Below are 22,691 nucleotides of genomic sequence, written 5' to 3'. Positions count from 1 at the left end.
TGTGGAGGGCGTAGTCCTCTTTCCCAGGCGGTCCTTCGCGGCGTCCCTGGGGCCCACTCTGGAGCGCAGGCGGGCGGCTGGGCGGCTGGCTCGGCGCGGGCCGACGGGAGGCGTATTCTGGGCACAGGGCGCCGGGCCAGTCCGGCCGCGCCGGGCGGCAGTAGTGGGAGGCCGCCCGAGGCCTCGCGCGGTGCCGCCCGTCGAGGGGCGGGCGGCGGCATACAGACCGGGCCGTCGAAAGGCTCAGAAGGCCGGTGGGCCGGGCCGGGCCGCGCGGCGCAGCCATGCCTGGCTTTACGTGCTGCGTGCCAGGCTGCTACAACAACTCGCACCGGGACAAGGCGTTGCACTTCTATACGTTTCCCAAGGACGCTGAGCTGCGGCGCCTTTGGCTCAAGAATGTGTCCCGTGCCGGCGTCAGTGGGTGCTTCTCCACCTTCCAGCCCACCACGGGCCACCGTCTCTGCAGCGTTCACTTCCAGGGCGGCCGCAAAACCTACACGGTGCGGGTCCCCACCATCTTCCCGCTGCGCGGCGTCAATGAGCGCAAAGTAGCGCGCAGACCCGCGGGGGCCGCAGCCGCCCGCCGCAGGCAGCAGCAGCAGCAGCAGCAGCAGCAACAGCAACAGCAACAGCAGCAGCAGCAGCAGCAGCCGTCGCCGTCCGCCTCCACTGCCCAGACCGCTCAGCTGCAGCCGAACCTGGTATCTGCTTCTGCGGCTGTGCTCCTCACCCTTCAGGCTGCTGTGGACAGCAGCCAGGCTCCGGGATCCGTGCCTCCGGTGCCCACCACTCCCACGGGAGAAGATGTGAAGCCCATTGACCTGACGGTGCAAGTGGAGTTCGCGGCCGCAGAGGGCGCAGCCGCCGCAGCCGCTGCGTCGGAGCTTGAGGCTGCTACAGCAGGGCTGGAGGCCGCCGAGTGCCCCATGGGCCCCCAGTTGGTGGTGGTCGGGGAAGAGGGCTTCCCTGATACTGGCTCCGACCACTCGTACTCGTTGTCGTCTGGCACCACAGAGGAGGAGCTCTTGCGCAAGCTGAACGAGCAGCGGGACATCCTGGCGCTGATGGAGGTGAAGATGAAGGAGATGAAGGGCAGCATCCGTCACCTGCGTCTCACCGAGGCCAAACTCCGTGAAGAACTACGCGAGAAGGATCGGCTGCTGGCCATGGCTGTCATCCGCAAGAAGCACGGAATGTGAACAAGTCCCCTTTCGGCCTTCAGGACTCCCAGACTCCTGCCAGCTTAGAGGGACCTGAGGCCGCCGCTGTTGAACTCCCTCATACTCCTGGGGCACTGGTTGGCAGTACTGAGCCTTAGGGCAGCTGGACTCTTTTGCTGGTGACCAAGCACCCTCTCTTGTTTCCTCCTGAAGCAAGGTCCTGAAGTCTGGGATCTCAGACTCTGCACTGGTGACACCAGCAATTATGACTTTGTCTACCCCTCCCCACCTTCACTCCCCAACCCCAAGTTTATGTTGCAGTTTCTGGTTAAGCAGAGGCTTCAGAACCACTGAACTTGAAACATCCCCTAGGGATGCAGGCGAGATGCCCAAGGACTATGGCTTTGGGAAAACAACTGAACCTTGAGTTTGGCCGGCAATCAGAGACAACTCTTCTGTGTGTAGTGATAAGAGATCCAAGTAACATCAGTTCTACTTTTTGTGCTTTTCCTTCCCAGGTGCAGCCTCTGATTCTGTTGGGGACTGGCAGATCTGTGCCTCTGCCTCCTAGGACCTCCCTCCCAGGAGGCCATCGACAAGGTGATCTAGGTGACCTGTTGATGGAGATCCAGCTTGCCAGGGACTTAGGTCTATCTTGTTATGTTTGCTACTGGTTACAAATTCTATTTTCTGTACAATTAGACTAAAGTTTTCACTGTGTTTGTTTGGCAAAACAGATTAAACAGAAAGTAAGGTTTTTATTTGGGTTTCGCCAATTTATTTTTATAAGGACTCAGCTAAGGGTCCCTGAAACATGGGGAGGTGGACTTCCTGATAGGCCTCCACCTCCTGCGCCTTAGGTCTCAAGGACCAGGCTTGACCCTGAGAGTAGAGGTGCTTCAGTGACTAGGTTTCTCCATAAAGAGGGCCTAAGCACAAGGACCCTGGCCTCATAAGGTCTTTGCAGAGTTCCAGCTCACCTGGAAGAGTTTGGAAATTGCACCAAATGGTCCTGGTTTGTCCATGGGTTAGCTCCCTGTGTCCTTTCAACTGGGAGAAGGAGCAACTGAGAACTAAACTGAATTGTGGCAGTCCACTTCTCTGAGGGTTTTGAATTCCTTAAGAATTTTCAGCTGGAGTTGAATTCTGCTCACTATTATAGCCCTTAGGCCTAGTATAGTGTCTGGCACACATGGGCATGCAGTTACTTAAATCAGTGAAGACCATAGCTGGAGCCAGCCATGGACTCTTATACAGATACCTTTGACTTTGGCACACTTTCATTGTGAAGGAGGTGGATCCGTAGAGGACTTCAAGCATAGGAGTTGGGATTTGTGACCCCTTGACTCATTTTCTTGGCTGTTAACATCTTTCTTTAGATTGGATATTGTAGTGGCAAGGTGACAATTTTATCTATAGTTCCAAGTAATTTAGCTCAAAGCTAGCTACAAATGCCTTTAAAGCTAGCCATGTTTAACATGGGTGTTCGGGCACAAATGGACACTTATTGGGCTCCATAAAACGTATGACTCCTTTCTCTGTTACTTATGGAAAAAGCCACTTACCTGGGGGCTTTCCCTGTGGTTTCAAACTGGAATGACTCTAAAATTAATGTCCCTCTAGTTTCTGCTCTCCTTCTGGCCCCTTGGCACTGACTTGAGAAACAAGTCTGTGGTGGGGAGGAGGGGTGGGAGAAAGGTTGTGCAGGTACCTAGATGTGGAAGGGACTGTATCTCTCCCTTCCTAGGGTTAGTTCTGGCTTGTCATAAGGTGGTGGAAGCACAGCAGTGCCCTTCCAGTCCAGGTGGGACTGAAGCCCTTTATGGGTAGGTATTGGATCAGTTGCTCAACTGCCCCACTCTTCTTCATTAGGAGTGAGGATTTTCCCAGGCCCAAGCCATGCTCTGTAGTGTGTCCTTTAGCTCCTGTGTGTTGAAGGGACTTAGACTGTTTCAGCTTTGGCTCACTTGAACCTCTCAGCAGCACTCCCAGGACAGGGTGAGGGCCAGACTGCCTAGGTCTCCCCGGTGTCTGGATGTTGTCAGCACACAACCTATCTGGTGTTTTAGCTTCTGGAGGGGAGGAGGACAGCTCAGAGCAAGGGAGGTCCTAGATACACCACAAGCAGGGCAATGCAGAGTCTCCCTGACTGAGTAATAAGAGAAGAATCTAGTCAGGCAAAGTAATACAGATCTGGGATTTAATTAAACAGAAGCCTGGCCTGGTTGTATGAGGCATTCCCGGGAGGAGTGGTGGGGTTGACGGTGAGGATCTGTGAAGGACCCTTCTGGAAGAACAAGAGAACTGAGAGATCTCTGGTCAGGAGAAGACTTGTCGCTATTAACTTTACCTGTGACCCCCCCCCCTGGCTTAGCTGCAGAGCATTTCCCCAGCAGGCCTGAACTAGAGACAGGCCTTATTTCAAATGTTTGCGTTGCCCGGGAAACGATGAAAATGGGCGTTGAAAGGAAAGGGCAATGGGCGGGAGGGAGATTATGGACAATTTTATCACTTAAATCACGGGGAAGGTTTGGGCGTGCCAGTTATTACTCTTTTAATAAAAATGAAACTCTTAGCTGCTCTGCCTGCTGAAAAAAAACAAAAAACAAACTTGTGAGAATGTCTTGTAGACCCTAACTGCAGAAATCTAAAGAGTAATCTTGTCTCCAGCCCAAGAAAAGCCTCGCCTGCTTGAAACCAGCTTTGGGTCCGACTAGCACCGGGCAGGGCGCAAGAATGTTGGGACAAACAGAAGCTGTGCGTTCCGCCCCGGCTGGCCTTAGAGCAACACTCGAAAGAGCCGCAGGGGCGGCCAGAGCACCAAAGGGGAGGGGGCTTTGCGAGCGGAAACAGCTCAGGGGCCCAGGGAGGGGCGGCTAGGCCAGTTTGGGGCCAGGCCGAGCTCCCACGGAGGCGGGGCCAACACAGAACAGCCGCGCAACCAGAGCTGGGCCGGACCAGCTGGGACTTAGCGATAACTGAGCCCTGACCCCCGCCTGGCGCCAAGCTCGGGTGTTCCAGAGGCTTCCGCTAGACCACAATTCTCAGGGGCTCGCCTCAGCGGCCTCCCTCCCTGACTTAGTCTCCCCTCCCGCGCTGCGGGCCGTGTCTGGGCCTCGGCGCATAGGACGTCGGGAACTGTAGTTTTCTCCTGGCGCACCTATGCCGAAAAGGAGAATGGGGGGAACTGCGTTTCCCAGAGTGCAGCGGGGTGGCAAGGGAAGGCAGGGGGGAAGGGACAGTCGGTCGCAGACCGCGCTGGGTTGCCGCCGCCGCTGCCGCCATCGTGCCAGCCCCTCGGGTGAGTGTCGGGGCTAGCGCGCTGGGGCGGGGGCTGGGCCGCAGGAGCCGCGCTCCGGGTCGCCTGGAGCCTCAGCTGCGAGTCCCCGGGCCGCCCCTCCCCTCCCCCCCCCCGGCGGCCCGAAGCCGCGCGGGGCCGGGGCCATGTGTCGCGCGCGGCTCCGCCTCCCGTCGGTCCTCTGAGGCGGCGGCCGGGGGGAACACAGAGAGAGACAGCCAGGAACCCATTTCAGGCGTACCGTGCCCGTGGCGGGCACACCGGACCGCGCCGGGGCCGGGCCTTTTTCTCTGTTCTGGACCACCCGGATGGGGCTCTCCGGGCCCCGCCCCGTCTGGCCTAGCCCGGCCTGCCCGAGTCCTGCAAACTCTGCAGGCAGGCTAGCGGGCGGACCCCAGCCACACGTCCTGCCGCCCGCCTGCCAAGGATCCGGGGATGGGCAGGTGCCACCCGGCCCGCTCCGGAGTCAGCACTGGGTAAGGGCGCCCGCCTGCCGCAGCCCTACTCTCACCCGGTTCTCAGCCATAGCTCGGCTAGGATGTAGGTGAACGCTCCCTTGCTTGTCTGCTCGCTGAGAGTGCACGAAACCTATCTCCCACTCTGGAACTCAGATTCTCCTGCATCGAGGCCAGGGTCAGGGAATCTGGGGTGGGAGGGTGTTCCACGTGGGACTTCACCCCCGGCCAGTCTTGGAGGATCTGGCCTGATGAGATGAGGCGGCTCCGGACTCGTAGGCTCAGTCCCCGCCCTTCTCTCTGTCAGTGATCAGGCCCCAGCCGTGGGTGGGTTGGCCGGCCGCGTTAGTGGAGGGAGGGGAGGGAGGAAGCCAAGGAGGTAAGGCTGAATGTGTGAGCCTCCTCCAACACATCGTTAGATCTCTTCAGCACAGCCTAATCCTCACTTCTGCCTCTCCCAGAGTCATCTGCTCTTTTCCCACAGTGGAGAATGATTCGATAAGAATGGTAACGGTAAGGTGGGGTTTAATGGAGGGGAAAGTAGAATCCAGGTCTGAGGTCCTTGAGCCTAGTGCCAAACAAGAGGCTGGGCTGCAAGACATTGGGCATGGGGCACATCTGGGCTGTGGGGCTCAGATTTATGCTCTGTGAGGCCCTTCTGAAGCCTGGGTGGCAGCACTAGAGCTGGAGGCTGCAGAAAGTCAGGCTTCCCTCACCTGCCTGCTCACTTTCCAACAACTGAGTGACCTATGAACAGGCAGGAAGCTGGTTGGGCCTTGGGAAATTGCCTTTAATGATGGCTCCAAGGACTCTGTTGATTTCTGGAAGTAGAGAAGTATCTAGCCATAGAGTAGTCTTCTAGCAGGCTTTGTAAAGGCACTCCTGATTGGTGATAAAATTAAGGGACAAGTCCAGAGAAGACCATGGGATATGGAGAAAAGACAGTTTGTTAAACCTTGATTCCTCTGACCCCAGTGTAGCTTCTGAGCCACAGTTCTTGCAGGGATAAAGAAGCAGCTAAGTCTCTGCAGACCTGGCCTCAGCAGCATGCAGTTCTTTTAGGAGAGTTGAGTTAGGCCTGTGATGCAGGAAGCCACCATCCTTGGAATTTTTTTTCTTTGAGTATTTCCCCAGGTAATATTTTTCTGGTCATTGAACTCTAGCCTTGGAAGTTTTCCTGCAGTTGAATTGCATTCTCCCTGGTTAAGGAGGACAGGCAAGGAAGGTTCTGTCCAGATCTCGTCACCAGGCCCTGCGTTCTCTCTGGACTCAACCCTCCTAGTCCACATCCTAGCCCACGAGCACATGGGAGTCAGGTTCATTCAGCAGACTCAGGAGAGGCCTGGTTTGCCAGTGGAGGTGGGCAAGAAGGAGGGACCACCCACAGGACACAAATAGGATCAGTGTGATTGGATCTCTTAGTGCTATAAGTAGTTGTTCCAAGACCTTGAGATTGTCTGGGTTGGTTCTTTCTAGGACACTGGTGTCAGGTGAATTAGGCTTTATGGCTGTGGATTAGTTCACACATTTCAAAGCCCTAGGTGACTTGAAAAGAAGCGTTTTCTTCAAGGTCAAAATGCTGCTGTTCCTTGGGAAAAAGGAACAAAGGTTACTTGGGAACAGGAGGAATTCAGGTCCCTCCCTCTCATTCCAGTCGTTAAGTTCCTTATAACTTATGTGTCTGGGGTCATCTAGGCATTGCTAGGCATCCTGACCCCCATAAGTCCTTGACCTTTCTGGAATTTGGCAGGCTATCTGTGTCTCAGAGCTCAGAGATACGAGAAGAACCCTGAGGTTCTCCAGAATCAGTCTGCACCCTCTCTTCATGTAGGGCTGACTTGGGAGGTGGGGCCTGGCATGGGACAGTCAGGATATGGCTGTGTAAGCAAGGGGGCAGGCTGTAAGGATGCTGGGTTCTCAACCAGCTCAACTAGGTCCCTTAGTGACATGGAGCCCACCTCTCCTCTCTGAGCCACGTTTCACTTTATTCTGCTGTCTTTGCAGTTGGTGGGTTGGGATGGGAAGAATGATTTAAGTGAAAGAATTCTCAAATTTTAGAACTGGAAGGCACCTTATATCAAAAAATTCTGGAATACCCTTACTGAGGCATTAGTATCTTGCTTGAAATTATTTTTTTTCTTCTTTTACACCAATGATCCATTTTATTCAGCAACCATTCTTGCAGCGCTTTCTATGTGTCAGCCCACTGGGCCGAGGCTGGAGGTAGAATAATGAATCCTACCAAGTCCTGGTGCTGGGGAAAGGATGTCCCAGTAGTGGAGGAGACAGAGGTAATGTTACTATTATGTGCTGAGGGCTAAGTTGAAGGGACCCACAAGGGGCTCTTGGCCCTTTGCAAAAGGGGGGGCTTCTGAATGATTAGAGCACCAGAGAGGAAAGTCTGTTAGTGAACCCACTCTCCTCTCCAGTGCCTGGAGAAACCACAGAACAAGGTATACTCCAGGATGTTGGGGCCAGGAAAGTCTGGGGTCCCTTGAGAAACTTGGCTGTCACCACTCCAAATTGCTGTGGCTGTCGAGTCTAGCAGCTGTCTTCGATTGGTAGCTCCTCCATTCCTCAGGGGTCTCTGCTGGGTGTTCTCCTGGTGCCTGAGAATCTCACCAGCATTCTGTGGTCTGTGGCCTCATTCCCTGCCTGGAACCTGGGTTTGTGGCTTCTGTCTCTTCTGAGACCCTCTCAGGTCACTTATTCAAGTGCCCAGTGCTCCTGGAGTGATATCTATCAGGACATCTTCCCAGAGTCAGACAGAGGCGCTCTCCCCAGAAGTGAAAGGGAATAGTCCTTTTGGAGAGAGGGGAGTGGATCCAAAAAGTTTTCCACAGGATGGACATTGAAAGTTGGGCAGGATTTCTGTGCGCTGGGGTTGAGCTGAACCTCCTGATGGGCCTCCTTTTTAAATTTTCTTTAATTTAATTTATTTTTTTATACTGCAGGTTCTTATTAGTTATCTATTTTATACATATTAGTGTATATATGTCAATCCCAATCTCCCAATTCATACCACCACCACTACCACACGCCCTCCACTTTCCCCCCTTGGTGTCCATACGTTTGTTCTCTACATCTGTGTCTCTGTTTCTGCCCTGCAAACCGGTTCATCTGTACCATTTTTCTAGGTTCCACATGTATGAGTTAATATACGATATTTGTTTTTCTCTTTCTGACTTACTTCACTCTGTATGACAGTCTCTAGGTCCATCCACGTCTCTACAAGCGACCCAATTTCATTCCTTTTTATGGCTGAGTAATATTCCATTGTATATATATACTACATCTTCTTTATCCATTCGTCTGCCAATGGGCATTTAGGTTGCTTCCATGACCTGGTTATTGTAAATAGTGCTGCACTGAACATTGGGGTGCATGTGTCTTTTTGAATTATGGTTTTCTCTGGGTACATGCCCAGTAGGAGGATTGCTGGGTCATATGGTAATTCTATTTTTAGTTTTTTAAGGAGCCTCCATACTGTTCTCCATAGTGGCTGTATCAATTTACATTCCCACCAACAGTGCAAGAGGGTTCCCTTTTCTCCACACCCTCTCCAGCATTTGTTGTTTGTAGATTTTCTTTTTTTTTTAAATAAAATTTATTTTATTTATTAATTTTTGGCTGCGTTGGGTCTTCATTGCTGTGCTCAAGCTTTCTCTAGTTGCAGCGAGTGGGGGCTACTCTTCGTTGTGGCAGGCGGGCTTTTCACTGCAGTGGCTTCTCATTGCGGAGCACAAGCTCTATGCACGCGGGCTTCAGTAGTTGTGGCTCGTGGGCTCTAGAGCATAGGCTCAGTAGTTGTGGCGCACGGGCTTAGTTGTTCCGCGGCATGTGGGATCTTCCCGGACCAGAGGTCGAACCTGTGTCCCCTGTATTGGCAGGCAGATTCTTAGCCACTGCGCCACCAGGGAAGTCCCATTTGTAGATTTTCTGATGATGCCCATTCTAACTGGTGTGAGGTGATACCTCATTGTAGTTTTGATTTGCATTTCTCTAATAATTAGTGATGTTGAGCAGCTTTTCATGTGCTTCTTGGCCATCTGTATGTCTTCTTTGGAGAAATGTCTGTTTAGGTCTTCTGCCCATTTTTTGATTGAGTTGTTTATTTTTTTGATATTGAGCTGCATGAGTTGTTTATATATTTTGGAGGTTAATCCTTTGTCCATTGATTTGTTTGCAAATATTTTCTCCCATTCTGAGGGTTGTCTTTTCGTCTTGTTTGTAGTTTCCTTTGCTTTGCAAAAGCTTTTAAGTTTCATTAGGTCCCATTTGTTTATTTTTGTTTTTATTTCCATTACTGTAGGAGGTGGATCAAAAAAGATCTTGCTGTGATTTATGTCAAAGAGTGTTCTTCCTATGTTTTCTTCTAAGAGTTTTATAGTGTCCAGTCTTACATTTAGGTCCTAATCCATTTTGAGTTTATTTTTGTGTATGGTGTTAGGGAGTGTTCTAATTTCATTCTTTTACATGTAGCTGTCCAGTTTCCCCAGCACCACTTATTGAAGAGACTGTCTTTTCTCCATTGTATATCCTTGCCTCCTTTGTCATAGATTAGTTGACCATAGGTGCGTGGGTTTATCTCTGGGCTTTCTATCCTGTTCCATTGATCTATATTTTTGTTTTTGTGCCAGTACCATATTGTCTTGATACTGTAGCTTTGTAGTATAGTCTGAAGTCAGGGAGTCTGATTCCTCCAGCTCCGTTTTTTTCCCTCAAGGCTGCTTTGGCTATTTGCGGTCTTTTGTGTCTCCATACAAATTTTAAGATTTTTTTGTTCTAGTTCTGTAAAAAATGCCACTGGTAATTTGATAGGGTTTGCATTGAATCTGTAGATTGCTTTGGGTAGTATAGTCATTTTCACAACATTGATTCTTCCAATCCAAGAACATGGTATATCTCAACATCTGTTTGTATCGTCTTTAATTTCTTTCATAAGTGTTTTATAGTTTCCTTTATACAGGTCTTTTGTCTCCTTAGGTAGGTTTATTCCTAGGTATTTTATTCTTTTTGTTGCAATGGTAAATGGGAGTGTTTCCTTAATTTCTCTTTCAGATTTTTCATCATTATTGTATAGGAGTGCAAGAGATTTCTGTGCATTAATTTTATGTCCCGCAACTTTACCAGATTCATTGATGAGCTCTAGTAGTTTTCTGGTGGCATCTTTAGGATTCTCTATGTATAGTATCATGTCATCTGCAAACAGTGACAGTTTTACTTCTTCTTTTCCAATTTGTATTCCTTTTATTTCTTTTTCTTCTCTGACTGCTGTGGCTAGGACTTCCAAAACTATGTTGAATAATAGTGGCTAGAGTGGACATCCTTGTCTTGTTCCTGATCTTAGAGGAAATGCTTTCAGTTTTTCACCATTGAGAATGATGTTTGCTGTGGGTTTGTCGTATACGCTGATGGGCCTCTTTCTAAAGTTATTTTTTTCTGATGGGCCATTTGAGGATGTTTGTGTGTGTGGAGTTGGATTTGAGTTGACTACCCCTTCCCCAACTTTGAGATTCTGTGATTTTTTTGCTTTGACCATATGTGGCAGGAATTCTTGAAGACTCTCTCCCTGAGGGAGGCCACAGCGTGTGGGTTATCCCGGCAGTGACTTCCAGGCCTGGAGTCAGTCTGGAGTGACTGATCATTCTGGTCAGCACCCTTACCACCAGGTCTGTGTGGCACCTTCTCCTTCTCACCCTATCAGCTGGAATGTGTCTTCCTGGGAGGAATCATTTGCTCAGGTCTGGCTACGACTAGGGAAGTGTCTTAGTGGCCAGGGAAGAGGAACACAAGAGAGCTGGGGTTGGCCCTTCTCACTACCCTGGGCCTTTCTCTTTATTTGTTGCTGGTACCTGCTATGTGCCAACTCCTTAAGCACCCAGGCTGGAGAGGGGGCTACCCTGGAGAAGGAGAACCTCCCCTCATGAGAGGGGTGTGTCCAAGGTACCTGGGAACTGAGGGTAGTTTGCCTCAGTAAACTGGGGGAATTCTAGAATGTTTGTTTCTTAAAGCCTCAGGTACTGCATTAGAGCCACTAGGTCTCACCAGGGCAGAAAATGTGACCCCCTGGAAGGATGTCTGTAAAGAGACATTGTTTCACTTGCAGAGATGGTCAGGCCCGGGTCAAGGCAAGTTCTCATTTGTAGGTTGTAAACCTGCTTTGACAGGCTGAGCATGCACTTAGAGGCTTTCTGTTCTGATGGGCATGGAGCTTGCTGATTTCAAAGGGGAAGAAAAGGCCTGGGCTCCATTCCTCACAGCCTCATTTTGCCATCTATGCTTTCTGCTGCTTGACATGGGCTCTCAGCTGTTCCAGTCCAGGCCAGTTTTGTGGACATTTTAATGCTGATTATGCCAGCGGCCTTCTGTGGCCTTGAATTCTTTCCTAATCTCTCAGAGTCTTGGTTTCTTCATCTACAAAGTTACACTAATCACACCAGCTTTACAGGGCTGTGAGACTCAAATGAGAGAACACATGTAACTGTTTGGCTTCCAGGAGTTTGACTTACAGTACATGAACCAGCAAGTTCATGGATGGGAGCTCTCTAGGACAGGGGCCCCAGAGATCCCTGAGCCACCTGGGAAGGGGTGGCCACTCAAGGACTGAATAAGCATGGAGCAGAGGGACTACAGTGCAGGTCTCGGGATTCACCTTCTGGGCCAGCCAGGGCAGCCTGAAATCTCTGGAGCCCTCTCTTCAAATAGAAGAGAAGGAAAAGGCCCTTAGGGTGCTGGGGGCACCTAGACATCAGGGGTCTGCCCCAGGAAAGAGTTCTGTCCTGGCCAGCCATCTGGGCAGCAGACCTTAGCTGATTTCCCTCCCAGCTTCAGGCAGGGGAGTGGTGGACGAGGCTGTTGCCGGTCCTTGGTCAAGGCTGCTCTTTAGTGTGGTGTCCCTACAGGAGACTGAGATACCCACCTTCTTCCTAGCTCTTGACCTAGTATTCACCTAGGACCTGCCAATGACTGCTTACAGCTGAGTCCCGCTTTATACCCTCAGTTGATTACCCCTAACATCCTCATAATTACTGATGAAGAGACAGGGTCAGAGGGTCGTACCATGAGGGAGAGGAGAAGTAAGCTAGAGGCCAGGCCTTTGAGGATGTGGTTGTGTACCTGCTATTCAGCCCCAGTTGTCCGTCAGGTGATCAGAACCTTGCGGGGGGAGGGAGGATGTTTGGGGCCAAGCCCCACTTCCCACACGCCTCAGACAGATGGCTGGGTGGAAGGCAAAGGATTGTTTCCTGACAACTTGGACAGAAGGTGTGGGAGGAGGGGAAGTGGGTCACTTGGCCACTTAAATTGAACAGGGTTTGCCCAGAACTCACTCCTCCAGAGCAGAGGGGCTGGGCCAGGCACCATGGGAACAGGGGTGCCCCAGTCAGGGAGACGGACCATAAACAAATATGTAAATGTGACAATCTTACGCAGTGACAAGTGCTAAGAAGACTAAACGGGGTGGTGAAGTGAGTAACTGGGTGGCTGCTTTAGACTGAGTGGTCACAGTGTCTGAAGGTGTCTATGAGGAGGTAACATTTGTCCTGACACATATGTGACAAGGAGGCAGACACATGAAGATGTACGAAGAAGGGTGATCCAGGTAGAAGGATCAACAGTTGCAAACCCCTCCATTGAGACAGGCTCAACATGTTCCAGAAACAGGAAAATGCCCAGAGTGGCTGCAGAGTCCGGGAAGGAGTGGGTGGCAGGAGACAAGGTTGGATAGCTGGGAGGCCAGGTCACCCAGGGCCTTGAAGGCAGGATAAATGGTTGAGACTTTGTCAGTGGGGAATGGGAAGGGAAGTCATTGGAGGGCCATAGGACAGGATATACAGCACCCCTCAGATCATGGAAAGAGGTGCAGTTTGTTCCTGAAGGACAGGCACCCTGCAGCCTTCCCTCTCACTCCCCACAGTGCACGCCTGTGCTCTGGGTTTAAGCCAAGGTTGTCTGTCAGTCCCACCTGTTGGAGTCCTTCTCAGCCTCTGCCTCAGGGCTCTTGGAGGCCTAGCAGACAGTAAGTGTGAGGGTAATAGAGATGGTTGGTGCCAGTTTCAAGGATCCCACTATAAGCTCAGCACATCTGGCATTCTCTGCGGACCTCGGTGATGGGCCCTCAGATGTGAGCATCCTTCTGTTTTATTAGTCTGGAGTCAGTAATGTCCTCTTCCTCATCACTCTTCTGCCCCCAGCCCTGACCCAGGTCCAGCTAGGCCAGCATCTATTTCTGCTTTGCTGAGATGGTAGAATGGGGTTGTGACTTTGAAGATTTGGGAAAACTGTGAGATCATCCCCCATGAAAACACCCATTGTTTAGTGTGGCAGTCTGCCTGGTGCCTTTGTTTGGAGGCAGAAGCCCTCGTTCAGACCCGTCTTGCCCCTGTCCTAGAAAGCCACGGTCAGAGATCAGGGCTTCAACCCTACATGTTCAAATTTTTTTTTTTTAATTAATTAATTTTATTTTTATTTATTTTTAGCTGTGTTGGGTCTTCATTGCTGTGCGCAGGCTTTCTCTAGTTGCGGTGAGCGGGGGCTACTCTTCGTTGTGGTGCACAGGCTTCATTGTGGTGGCTTCTTTTGTTGCAGAGCACAGGCTCTAAGCGTGCGGGCTTCAGTAGTTGTGGCACACAGGCTCAGTAGTTGTGGCTCACAGGCTCTAGAGTGCAGGCTCAGTAGTTGTGGCGCACGGGCTTAGTTGCTCCGCGGCATGTGGGATCTTCCCGGACCAGGGCTCGAACCCGTGTCCCCTGCATTGGCAGGCGGATTCTTAACCACTGCACCACCAGGGAAGCCCCCATGTTGTTCATTTTTATCTCCAGACTAGTTATCACTGGGAGCCCTGGCTCTGGAGTCCACTAAGCATGGTTCCATCCAGTTCCACCATTTATTAGGCTTGTGACCTTGAGCAAATTAGCTGACCTTGCTGGGCCTCATTTTGCTCATCTCTAACATGGGAGTTGACTCACAGGGTGTTAGAACAAATGCATGTAAAGCCCTTAGCGCATTTCTACACGTAATACACATTAGTGAAAATGAGACATTATCAGCCAGACATTGCTGTTTCAAGTTTCAAAATACTGGAAACGCTGACCCAGAATTAGAGGATAAAAATGAAGTTTTTTCTGTTACCCAATGGAATCTCCTGGGCCAGAGGTTTTAACCTGGGGTCTGTGACAACCTCAGGGAGTATGAATGACTTGAAATCATTCACAAGGCTGGGGTATCTCTGCCTCTGCGCAAAGTTATTGGGAAAGGGCCATGGTTTATGAGACATTTTTAGAGGGTCTTTGCACCCACAGAGACCTAAGGGTCAGTGAAGGCTGATGCTCAGTGGGTGAGAGGTCACCGAGGTCATTTCTGCTCCTCGAGGAGCCTGGCCTTAGTCAGCCTAAGTGAAGCAGGAGACGGTGTGGTCAGCAGCCCTCTTGGAAGAGCTGTAGGAGAAGCTGTCATGAAGGTCAGTCTCCAATCTGATGTAAGGCTGCCCCTCAGCCTTGGCATTTTGTTTCTTTCCAGGCTGTTCTTTCCACAATAAATATATTAGAAACAAGGTCAGGGCTGGCTGGCCATCCTGGGGAACATCCTCCCAGCCTGGCCCACCTCTCCCCTATGTTGCATGGGGATGGGAGGTGGGCTCTGCACCCTGTTGCTTTTTCTGGACTCAGGAATGCTGCCTCCTGGCTATGAGTGGAAAGCTTTGTGGAAGATTTGGAGTCAGAAACTATAAATCCTGTAGTTTGCTGGACTCTGTGCCGGGAGGTTGAGGGGGTGGGGTCGGGTGTGGCAGGAACCACACTGGAACCCTCACAGCCCAGAGCCACAGTGTTTAGGCAGAGGAATGGGCCCTGGGTGTGTTGATACGGCTTTGCACGTGGGGTTGGGGTCAACAGTTGAGTCTGGAAAGGAGGATCCAAATGCGTGGCATCTGAACAGTGACCTGAGGGGAGGGCGGGCATCCCGGCAGGAGGACTCACCTGTGCAAAAGACACAGGGAGCAAGCACTCAGAGAGTTCTGGTGTGTTTATGTGTGGAGCTGGATGGAGGTAGGAGAGAATGGCTGAGGAGTCAGGGATGAGTGTGGATAGCCACCTGTGGGGCTTTGGGGGTTTGACCTTTAACCCAGGGGTGAGGGTTTTGTAGGGGAGGGACATGGACAGCCTTGTGATTTAGAGCTCAGGGATGCAAAGTTAGCAGAAAGCAAGCAGTGGCCTTGACCAGAGAACCCAGTATCAGCACTGATGTACTGGGTGAGCTTGGGGCAACCAGCTGAACCTTGGTTTTCCCACCTGTAAAGTGGGCTGACAGTGGAATCTGACCACATGGCGATGTGATCACGACATAGAGATAAACACATCAGGGTCAAGCAGGCCTCGAATGAGGTTGGTGTTGTCCTCTGCGGCCCCATTTGACATCTTTAAAGCAAAGTCTTCAGTCCACATACTTTTGAAGGTTCCTCCTCCCACTTTCTGGGAGCCCCTGAGCAGTCTTGTTCCTCAGGAGAGCTCACTCTGCCCTGCCCCACTCCACCAGGCCAAAGGGGTCTTCTTGTCCTTTTATCCCTCCACCTCTTTACTCCACCACTATTTCTGCCAAGTAGTTTTTGTATTAGCATGTTATCACACTGTTAAAAACAATGTTGAAAAAGGAAAAAACACCCCCCCACTTCCTTCACCTCACTGTCCCACCACATGGCGCCACTTTTTTTTTCTTTGGATCAGCTTCTGGCCTTATTTCCCCTCATCCTCCATCTCCAGCTTCTCGGTTTCCTGCCCTAATCTCTTTCTGTGGCTCCAGACATTTGCTAATGTTGTTTCTTCTGACTGGCATACTCCTTTCTCCAAGACCTTCCCTGAGGGCTGCTGAGGACAGAGAGGGAGATGGCCCTCATCCATTCCTCCAGCTTTCCCCCTGCCCCAGAGTTCAAGATGCTCAGCAAGGCATCTTGAGAGCATGATGTGGTAGAGTTGGGCCACGATGAGTGAGCCAAGCATAGTGAATACTAGGGTGGAAGGGGCAGAGATGCGAGATGTGGGGCTGTGTCCTGCCTCCAGTAACCCAAGTCTGCATGTGGTACAGTCACAGTCTGACCCCTTGGAAATGTGACCAAGACAGAGCAGCTGGGACCAGCTGTTGATCCTATGTTTTTCCCATTTGTTGATGTATTTCTTGGCAGAGTGTGAACTGGGACACACCTTGTCCCAAGCAGGCCTGGCCGGGTCCAAGCTTTCTCCTCTGCTTGTTTTAGACTTTCCTGGACATTTCTTAGTCATCCCAGCACTGAGCTGCTATTTTTAGTGCCACCACCTCCTAGGGGACCTAAAATAAAGCTGGCTCAGCTTCCTGGCCCCTCATTGGCTGGAGTGTTGGTCACAGGCAGGGAGATTGGCTGGATTGGGGATAAGCCACTGCCCACTAACACTGTCCTTCCCTCTGGCTCCTCTGGCCTTGGGTGAGGTCATAGGGACTGGAGCAAACTAGCACTTACCATGTTGAGTTGAGGGCTTTACTAGGTTCCCTTAGTGAGACCACAACCACTGGCAACATCAGGGTTCCACCCTCTTATATAAGAGAAGGGGGCTGAGGCCCTAAGAAGTGCAGTGACTTGCGTGAGATCCCACTACTGCCAATGGTTGTCTGCCAGGGCCAAACCCACCTCCTTACTGCTTTGGTTCAGAGTTCCTGTTATCAGGAGAGAGGGGGTGGGCTCCTCTACAGTCAGAGATGACTACAGAGCAACACACAGGTCTGCTGTCATGGATCCAGCAGGGAGATGCACGCCACCCTACCCGGGCCTGCCAAAGCGTGAGCGACTCTTTCATCTGGGGCTTGGGTTTTCCATCTAGGAGCTTGGGGTCCCTGATATCTGTAGCGGCAGGGGGGGGGGCGCCCCCCCCTCCTCCCCCCCTCCGAGACTGGAGAGGGGCAGCCCTTCTGATGGAGCCACTGCTGGGATGGGGATGTGAAGACATGACACATTTTCCCCTCACAGCCTTCATTTCCCCTCCCAACATTTCTGTTATTACCTGTGATCCTCTGAACCCACGGTTCCAGCTCTGAAGTGGGTAGATGTAACCCTCATCAGTGACGAAATCATGTCACCTGGCCTCAAAGAAGTAAACTGCCCCCTTAAGACAAAGTGTGTGCGGGGGGAGTCACTCGCTGTCTTTGTTGCAAATGGGGCCTTGAGGAGCCATTTTCCCCCACTCTCACTGGGTCTTCTTCCACCTGCCAGTAAGCCCGGGGGGCAGTGTTGAGGGACTGAGTGCTGAGTCTCAGCAGGACAAGGAGTGGGCCTGAAGGCTGCAATAGAAGACACTCCACATACAGACATCAGTAGTTCCCAACCTGCAAAGTGGGAAGAATTCCCGACCTGCAAAGTGGGAAGAATAGCAATAACTCTCGCCTTGCAGGTTATTGAGAGGATTAAATGAAAAGATATGGGGAGAGTGATTAGCTCCTCCTTAAAAGCCCATCCCTCATTGGACTTGCTCTGACCTTCCTTTGTCCTGGCTCCACCCTCAGCACCCGTCCTGCTGTTTCATCCACGAGAGCCCCTCAAAGGAGGGTCTGGGTCTGGTCCACCTCTGGGCTCCCTGCACTGGTCTGTATTGAGGGATCGCCTGTCAGTTCCCTGGGCCCTCTCTGTGTTTCCTGGGAGAACAGACCTCAGCAAAAGACTCCCTACTCAAGGAGGTCTGGGAGGGGTGGGGGTCAGTGAGGAGACTGGCTGGCTACCTCCTGCTTCCACGGTACCAAGGTACCAACACTACCCTCCCTGTCTCACTGGACTTGCAGGTCTCAACGAGGCTGGGTGACGCTCCAGAATGGGAGACAAGCCAATTTGGGAGCAGATTGGATCCAGCTTCATTCAACATTACTACCAGTTATTTGATAACGACAGAACCCAACTAGGCGCAATTTATGTAAGTCTTCAGCTCTAGGACCAGAATGGGACCTCAGGGGATCAATTCAGGTGTTGGGCCAGTGCCTCCAGTTCACAAGTTCTGGCAGCCCTCACTGAATTTGGCTGTGCCCTTTTATCTGAGCTACTCTCCATGGCACAGGGGGCTTAAGGCCTAGCCCAACTCCCTGGTCCACACATTCCTTTCTGTCACCTATAAGACTGGATTCTGATACCCTAGGCAGCAGGTTCTGGGCTTGCCATTCCATGGTCCTGGGAGTGCTTCTGTTCTAGATTGGGCAGCAGCAGACAGAGGCTAGGGCTCATGGTGCCCTCTGGAGGCAGCAGCTGTAAGCATCATCAGTGCCCCGCTGATCTCTCCTGGAGGCCCCAGGTCCACCTTCCTTTGGGGGGCCAAAAGCCTCTGAATGCTCATGGGAAACAAATGGGGTTAGTCCAGGGAGGTTGGTGTGTCTTGAGAAACCCTTCTATGCAGATATGATTTGCTGCTATTTTAGTGATGTTCATATATACCAAGAGTTACTTGTATTTGACCCTGCCCAAGACAGAAATGTGATTGATCAGGCCACGCCTAGCAGGTCTGCCCAGGATAGGAGAGGTAGGAGTCATCCAGCATAGCCTTGCAGCCTGACTGGGCTGTGGGCAAACTCCTTTGTGTCTCCCTCCAAAAAGTCAGGGCCAGTTCAGAAATTTTGAAGAAAAGAAAAGGATCTTACCAGTGGAAGAACAAATCCAGCACAGGTATTTGATTGTCATTATCATAGGTAGAGAATTTTAAAAACTCAAACTGGTATGACTCTGGGATCCTTGGCACTTGTACCTTATTGCTTTTAAAATCAATTAAAGCAGGCCTGACCCAGAGAAGAGTTAGCAAGGTCCTAAAAGAGTACTTTATGTATGTCATTTTATATAAACCTCAGCACATGTTCCCTTTAAAGATCAGGAAACTGAGACTCAAGGGGAGAAAAAAAAAGTAGCTTGCTTAATGTCAGAGCTGGTAAGTAGCAGAGGCACTTGTGAGTTCTGCCCCTGAAGGCTGTGGCAGGAGAGATGGGGTGGAGAGGAAGTGAAGGTAGTGGGTTACATGTTGATGGTAGGGAGGGTCCCAGGCAAGGCCTTGTCAACCTCCATTCCTCCCTGACCCCATGGGAAGGGTCTCTGTGGAACTCACTGATGGCTTTTCTGGGACTGGTGCTGACTGACCATGCAGCAGGATGGCTTTTGACTGAGCCCTGGCCACATATAGCCAGCCTGGAGCTCATGCATATCAAAGGCCATACAACTTCTTGAATAAAAGGTGGGAAGTGAACTTACTTATTAATAAGTTTGTATTTTGTTACATAGTCTTTCAGAGCTTGGGTTCTGCAGTGCTGGGGTGTAATTAAAGAAGTTGTTCATCCTGTAAAGTTTGGAAGTTACCTCATTTTCCTTCTTTACAGGCAGGGAAACTAAGACATGGACTAATTTCCCCAAGCAAAACCCTTTTCAGGGTCCTTTCAGGGCCTCAGAGATACTCCTTGTGCTCTGAAGCCCTGACCCCAGGTTTCCTGGTTTTCAGATTGACGCGTCATGCCTTACGTGGGAAGGACAGCAATTCCAGGGGAAAGCTGCCATTGTGGAGAAATTGTCTGTAAGTAAGGGCCAGGGCTGGGCTGCAGGCAGCTCCTTCCCCACCCCACTGGCCACAGCCCACCACCCACTCTTTCCTTTGCAGAGCCTTCCGTTCCAGAAAATCCAGCATAGCATCACGGCGCAGGACCATCAGCCCACGCCAGATAGCTGCATCATCAGCATGGTTGTGGGCCAGCTTAAGGTAATAGTGCTGCTGCCTTGCAGTGCTGCTGTCCTGCTTCTCAAGGGACACCCAAAGTGATGCCTAGAGCTGTGTAGCTCAGTACAATAGCCATCAGCCACATGTGGTGATTTTTAAATTACATTAAGTAAAATGAAATAAAACTAAAATGTAGTTCCTCAGTTGCATTAGTCATACTTCAAGTGCTTGTGGCTGCCTATTGGACAGCGCAAACATAGAACATTTCTGTTATTGCAACAAGTCCTATTGGAGAGCACTGGTATAGAGCATTTTTGGAAAAGAGACAAGAGGTATAGGAGCAGGATGGGGCTGTGATCCAAGCCACTGGGCCTTTGCACTGCCCCAAGGTGTGGGTGGGCCTTCTGCAGGCAGCTGATCCTGAACTGGAGTCCATGCTGCCACTCCCCAAGCTGGCTGCTGATTCTTCCACCTGCTGAGAAAAGCAGATTCCTGAAACTCTTGCTTCTCTTTGCATTTCTCCTTCCACTTCTCAAGACCTGTTACTTTCAAAGCCTTCCTGTGGTCCCGTACCCGCCAGGAACTCCTACTTGTTATGCTCTAACAGGCTGAAGCCAGATTCTTGATTTCCAAAAAAAGCCTCTCCTCCTTCCCAAAGCAGGACAAATGAGCTGCCCCTTAACCAGATTCCAACCTCCTGGGCCTGTGGCATCGTGGGGCCCAGAATAAAAGGCCCACATGCCTTCTCCCTAGGCTAGGCAGGGCTTCTTGAGTCCAATACGAGGGTGGAAGAAGGTGGGGGAGCCTAGGCGTCTCCAGTGGACCCGGACGGACCTGCCTTCTGGCCTGTTCTTTCCTATTAGTTTCTCCTGCCTGTGCAAGATACCGTGCCCAGAGAGTGTGCTCAAATAGGCCTTGGGAGTGAGGAGGTCTCTCCTGGGGTCTTAGTGCCCACTTTCCCAGGCTGGAATCAGTTAGCAGTGCCTCTTCCCACCTGACTTCAGGTTCTTTCTAGTGTTTTTGTCCAACCCCCAAAAGACTGATTTGCCTCCTTGCTGATGATAATTCCTGGAAAAAACAGTGATGTTAGAAACACCGTTGGTTGGCTGGGCTCCTACCTCAACTAGGCCTCATCTGGGTATTCTGCAGTTTGGGTGGAAGTCTCTCGCCTTTCTTTTTTCGTTGCAAATATGTTACATGACAAGAAACAGATTACCTGATTGCGATGCATTGGTTTTTTTCCCCTGTAGAGCTGTAATTAGTGTGAGCTTGGTTTTGAGCCTTTTCTCATGTACTTGGCCATAGTCAGTATTAGTAGTAGCTTCTCCTGGTTGGACTAACTGGCGTAATCAGACACTAAGATTGTTTAGTTTTCAGATTACTGTGAGTTACATGGTAAGCGCTGCAGAACTCTTTCAAATTGGGCACTTGTGCCCAGAAACATGGGTTCAGAGGCACGTACGTTCTCTGCTCTGTTTCTGTAGCTAACTGGTGAGTTGTTCTGCAGTTTGTGTACATAGCAGTGTGAGCTGCCATCTCAAGGCCCCTTTGTGCCCAGTTCAGTGTTTCATACATTGTGTCAATTCACAGTCACAAGTACCCCCTTAGCTCTCCTAGGATTTGCATCCAAATTGTAGGGCCTGATCCCAAAGTCAGCGTTCACCTCCTGCTGAACACCCTTCCTGTTCCTTGGCCACCTTACTGAACCATTTTCTCTCTTCTCACAGGCCGATGAAGACCCCATCATGGGGTTCCACCAGATGTTCCTATTAAAGAACATCAATGATGCTTGGGTTTGCACCAATGACATGTTCAGGCTTGCCCTGCACAACTTCGGCTGACCTCCTCCCAGCCAGGCACTCATGCTGTTTCCTCCTCCCTCCTCTTCCCGATATTATTCATGCTCCTCCAGATGCTCCAAATATCATACACAAATGAGCAGGGCCGCGGTGGGAGTGGGCGCAGTGCGCTACTGCTGCCGAGGTATTGTGCATGATGTTTGGACGCTAGACTAGTTGCATCTGACGGGAGAAGTTTGTGTTGTACCAGCGCATGCCTTGGAAAGACTTAAGTAATGCGGAAGGTTGTCTTTTTTTTTTTTTTTTTTTTAATCTACTGACAAGTTGCTCTAGTAACCCAAAGAAGTGAAGGAGAAAGCAGCTGCCTCACCACCGAGATATTGATTTGTTCAGATGTTTCAATGCCTCATGATACAATAAAACCACAAAAATTTTCTTAACAGTTTAAATTGTTTTAATTAGTTTAATAGTTGGCTGGGCATCAGTAACTACCCTGCCTCATTGGCTCTCTTATGTCTCACCCTCCCACCTCTACCCCACTTCAGCGATACCTGTTGCAAGGAGAAAACGCTGAAGCAGCACTCTCAGCTGGCTTCTCTCAGAAGCCCTGTAGGGCATAGTGTTCCCTCCATGGCCCACCTGGTCTTGGGAAAGTGAGCTGCAGACAGGCAGAGCTCAGGTCTGACCTGAAGCTTCCCTTGCGCTGAAGCCTCTGCAGTCAGTTCTGACACCTCCTGTGACCTCTACACTGGGTAGGGTCAAGACTCTAATGACATGTGAGATGACCCAGAACCCCACTGAAGATGGAAAAGCCTTGGCAAAAATGGCCCATTAGCTTCAGGCCCTCTGAACTGAGGGCTCAGCAAGACCAAGTATGAGCAGAGGTTTGAGGGAGAAGGGCCTGTTCTATCCACAGAAGGGTCAGGATCACATCCAGTGTGCCCCGTAAATCCCAAGCCAAGCAGAGGGCAGCTCTGATGCTGTACCATCTGCTGTGGATATCATTACCCAAAGGGGAGTACCTCGAACAGCCAGCCTCCAATGCCCATGGAGCCAGGCCTGGTTGGGTTGGAGTATAGATTTAGAACTATGAAAGAAAGCATTCTGAGTTTGAGGGATTTAGGTTCTAGGATTTCTCACCCCTGAGACCTCTGCAAGGCATCTCTAGGCCTCCTCCAATTCCATCCCTGACCACACACACACACCTTCACACTATCTTCAAATCCTGGGAAGTCTCAGCTGTTGGGGCAGTTTCTGCTCCTCAGTTTTGGGGACAAGCC

At 50.9% G+C, this 22,691-nt stretch overlaps 2 protein-coding genes across 4 annotated transcripts; both read left to right on the top strand.

Moving 5' to 3' along the window:
• The first annotated feature begins 34 nt into the window (after positions 1-34).
• Positions 35-1,924, top strand: THAP11 (THAP domain containing 11). The gene has a single exon (XM_082367233.1). The coding sequence runs from the start codon at positions 285-287 to the stop codon at positions 1,200-1,202; it is 918 nt and encodes a 305-aa protein (XP_082223359.1). The 5' UTR covers positions 35-284; the 3' UTR covers positions 1,203-1,924.
• Positions 1,925-4,374: 2,450 nt separating this feature from the next.
• Positions 4,375-21,853, top strand: NUTF2 (nuclear transport factor 2). 3 transcript variants are annotated; one of them, XM_082370017.1, is made up of 5 exons: positions 4,375-4,464; positions 17,715-17,842; positions 19,400-19,471; positions 19,556-19,654; positions 21,340-21,853. In XM_082370017.1, exons 2-5 carry the CDS (start codon positions 17,744-17,746, stop codon positions 21,451-21,453), a joined length of 384 nt encoding a protein of 127 aa, XP_082226143.1. In that variant the 5' UTR covers positions 4,375-4,464; positions 17,715-17,743; the 3' UTR covers positions 21,454-21,853. The 3 variants fall into 3 exon arrangements, with proteins under 3 accessions (XP_082226143.1, XP_082226145.1, XP_082226144.1); XM_082370019.1 differs by lacking the exon at positions 4,375-4,464 and adding an exon at positions 4,581-4,937; XM_082370018.1 differs by lacking the exon at positions 4,375-4,464 and adding an exon at positions 16,593-16,721.
• Positions 21,854-22,691: the final 838 nt, after the last annotated feature.

The sequence above is a fragment of the Balaenoptera borealis genome, assembly GCF_965194805.1.
Source record: "Balaenoptera borealis genome assembly, chromosome: 19".
Lineage (NCBI taxonomy): Eukaryota > Metazoa > Chordata > Mammalia > Artiodactyla > Balaenopteridae > Balaenoptera > Balaenoptera borealis.
This window is presented reverse-complemented; position numbering and strand designations above follow the sequence as displayed.

What these genes read in the sequence shown, in the direction of transcription:
- THAP11 (XM_082367233.1), top strand. Translation starts at nt 285, where the DNA reads ATGCCTGGCTTTACGTGCTGCGTGCCAGGCTGCTACAACAACTCGCAC.
- NUTF2 (XM_082370017.1), top strand. Translation starts at nt 17,744, where the DNA reads ATGGGAGACAAGCCAATTTGGGAGCAGATTGGATCCAGCTTCATTCAA. An exon ending in CCATTGTGGAGAAATTGTCT is followed by an intron (nt 19,472 to 19,555) that starts GTAAGTAAGGGC and finishes TTTCCTTTGCAG; the next exon opens with AGCCTTCCGTTCCAGAAAAT. An exon ending in TGGTTGTGGGCCAGCTTAAG is followed by an intron (nt 19,655 to 21,339) that starts GTAATAGTGCTG and finishes CTCTTCTCACAG; the next exon opens with GCCGATGAAGACCCCATCAT.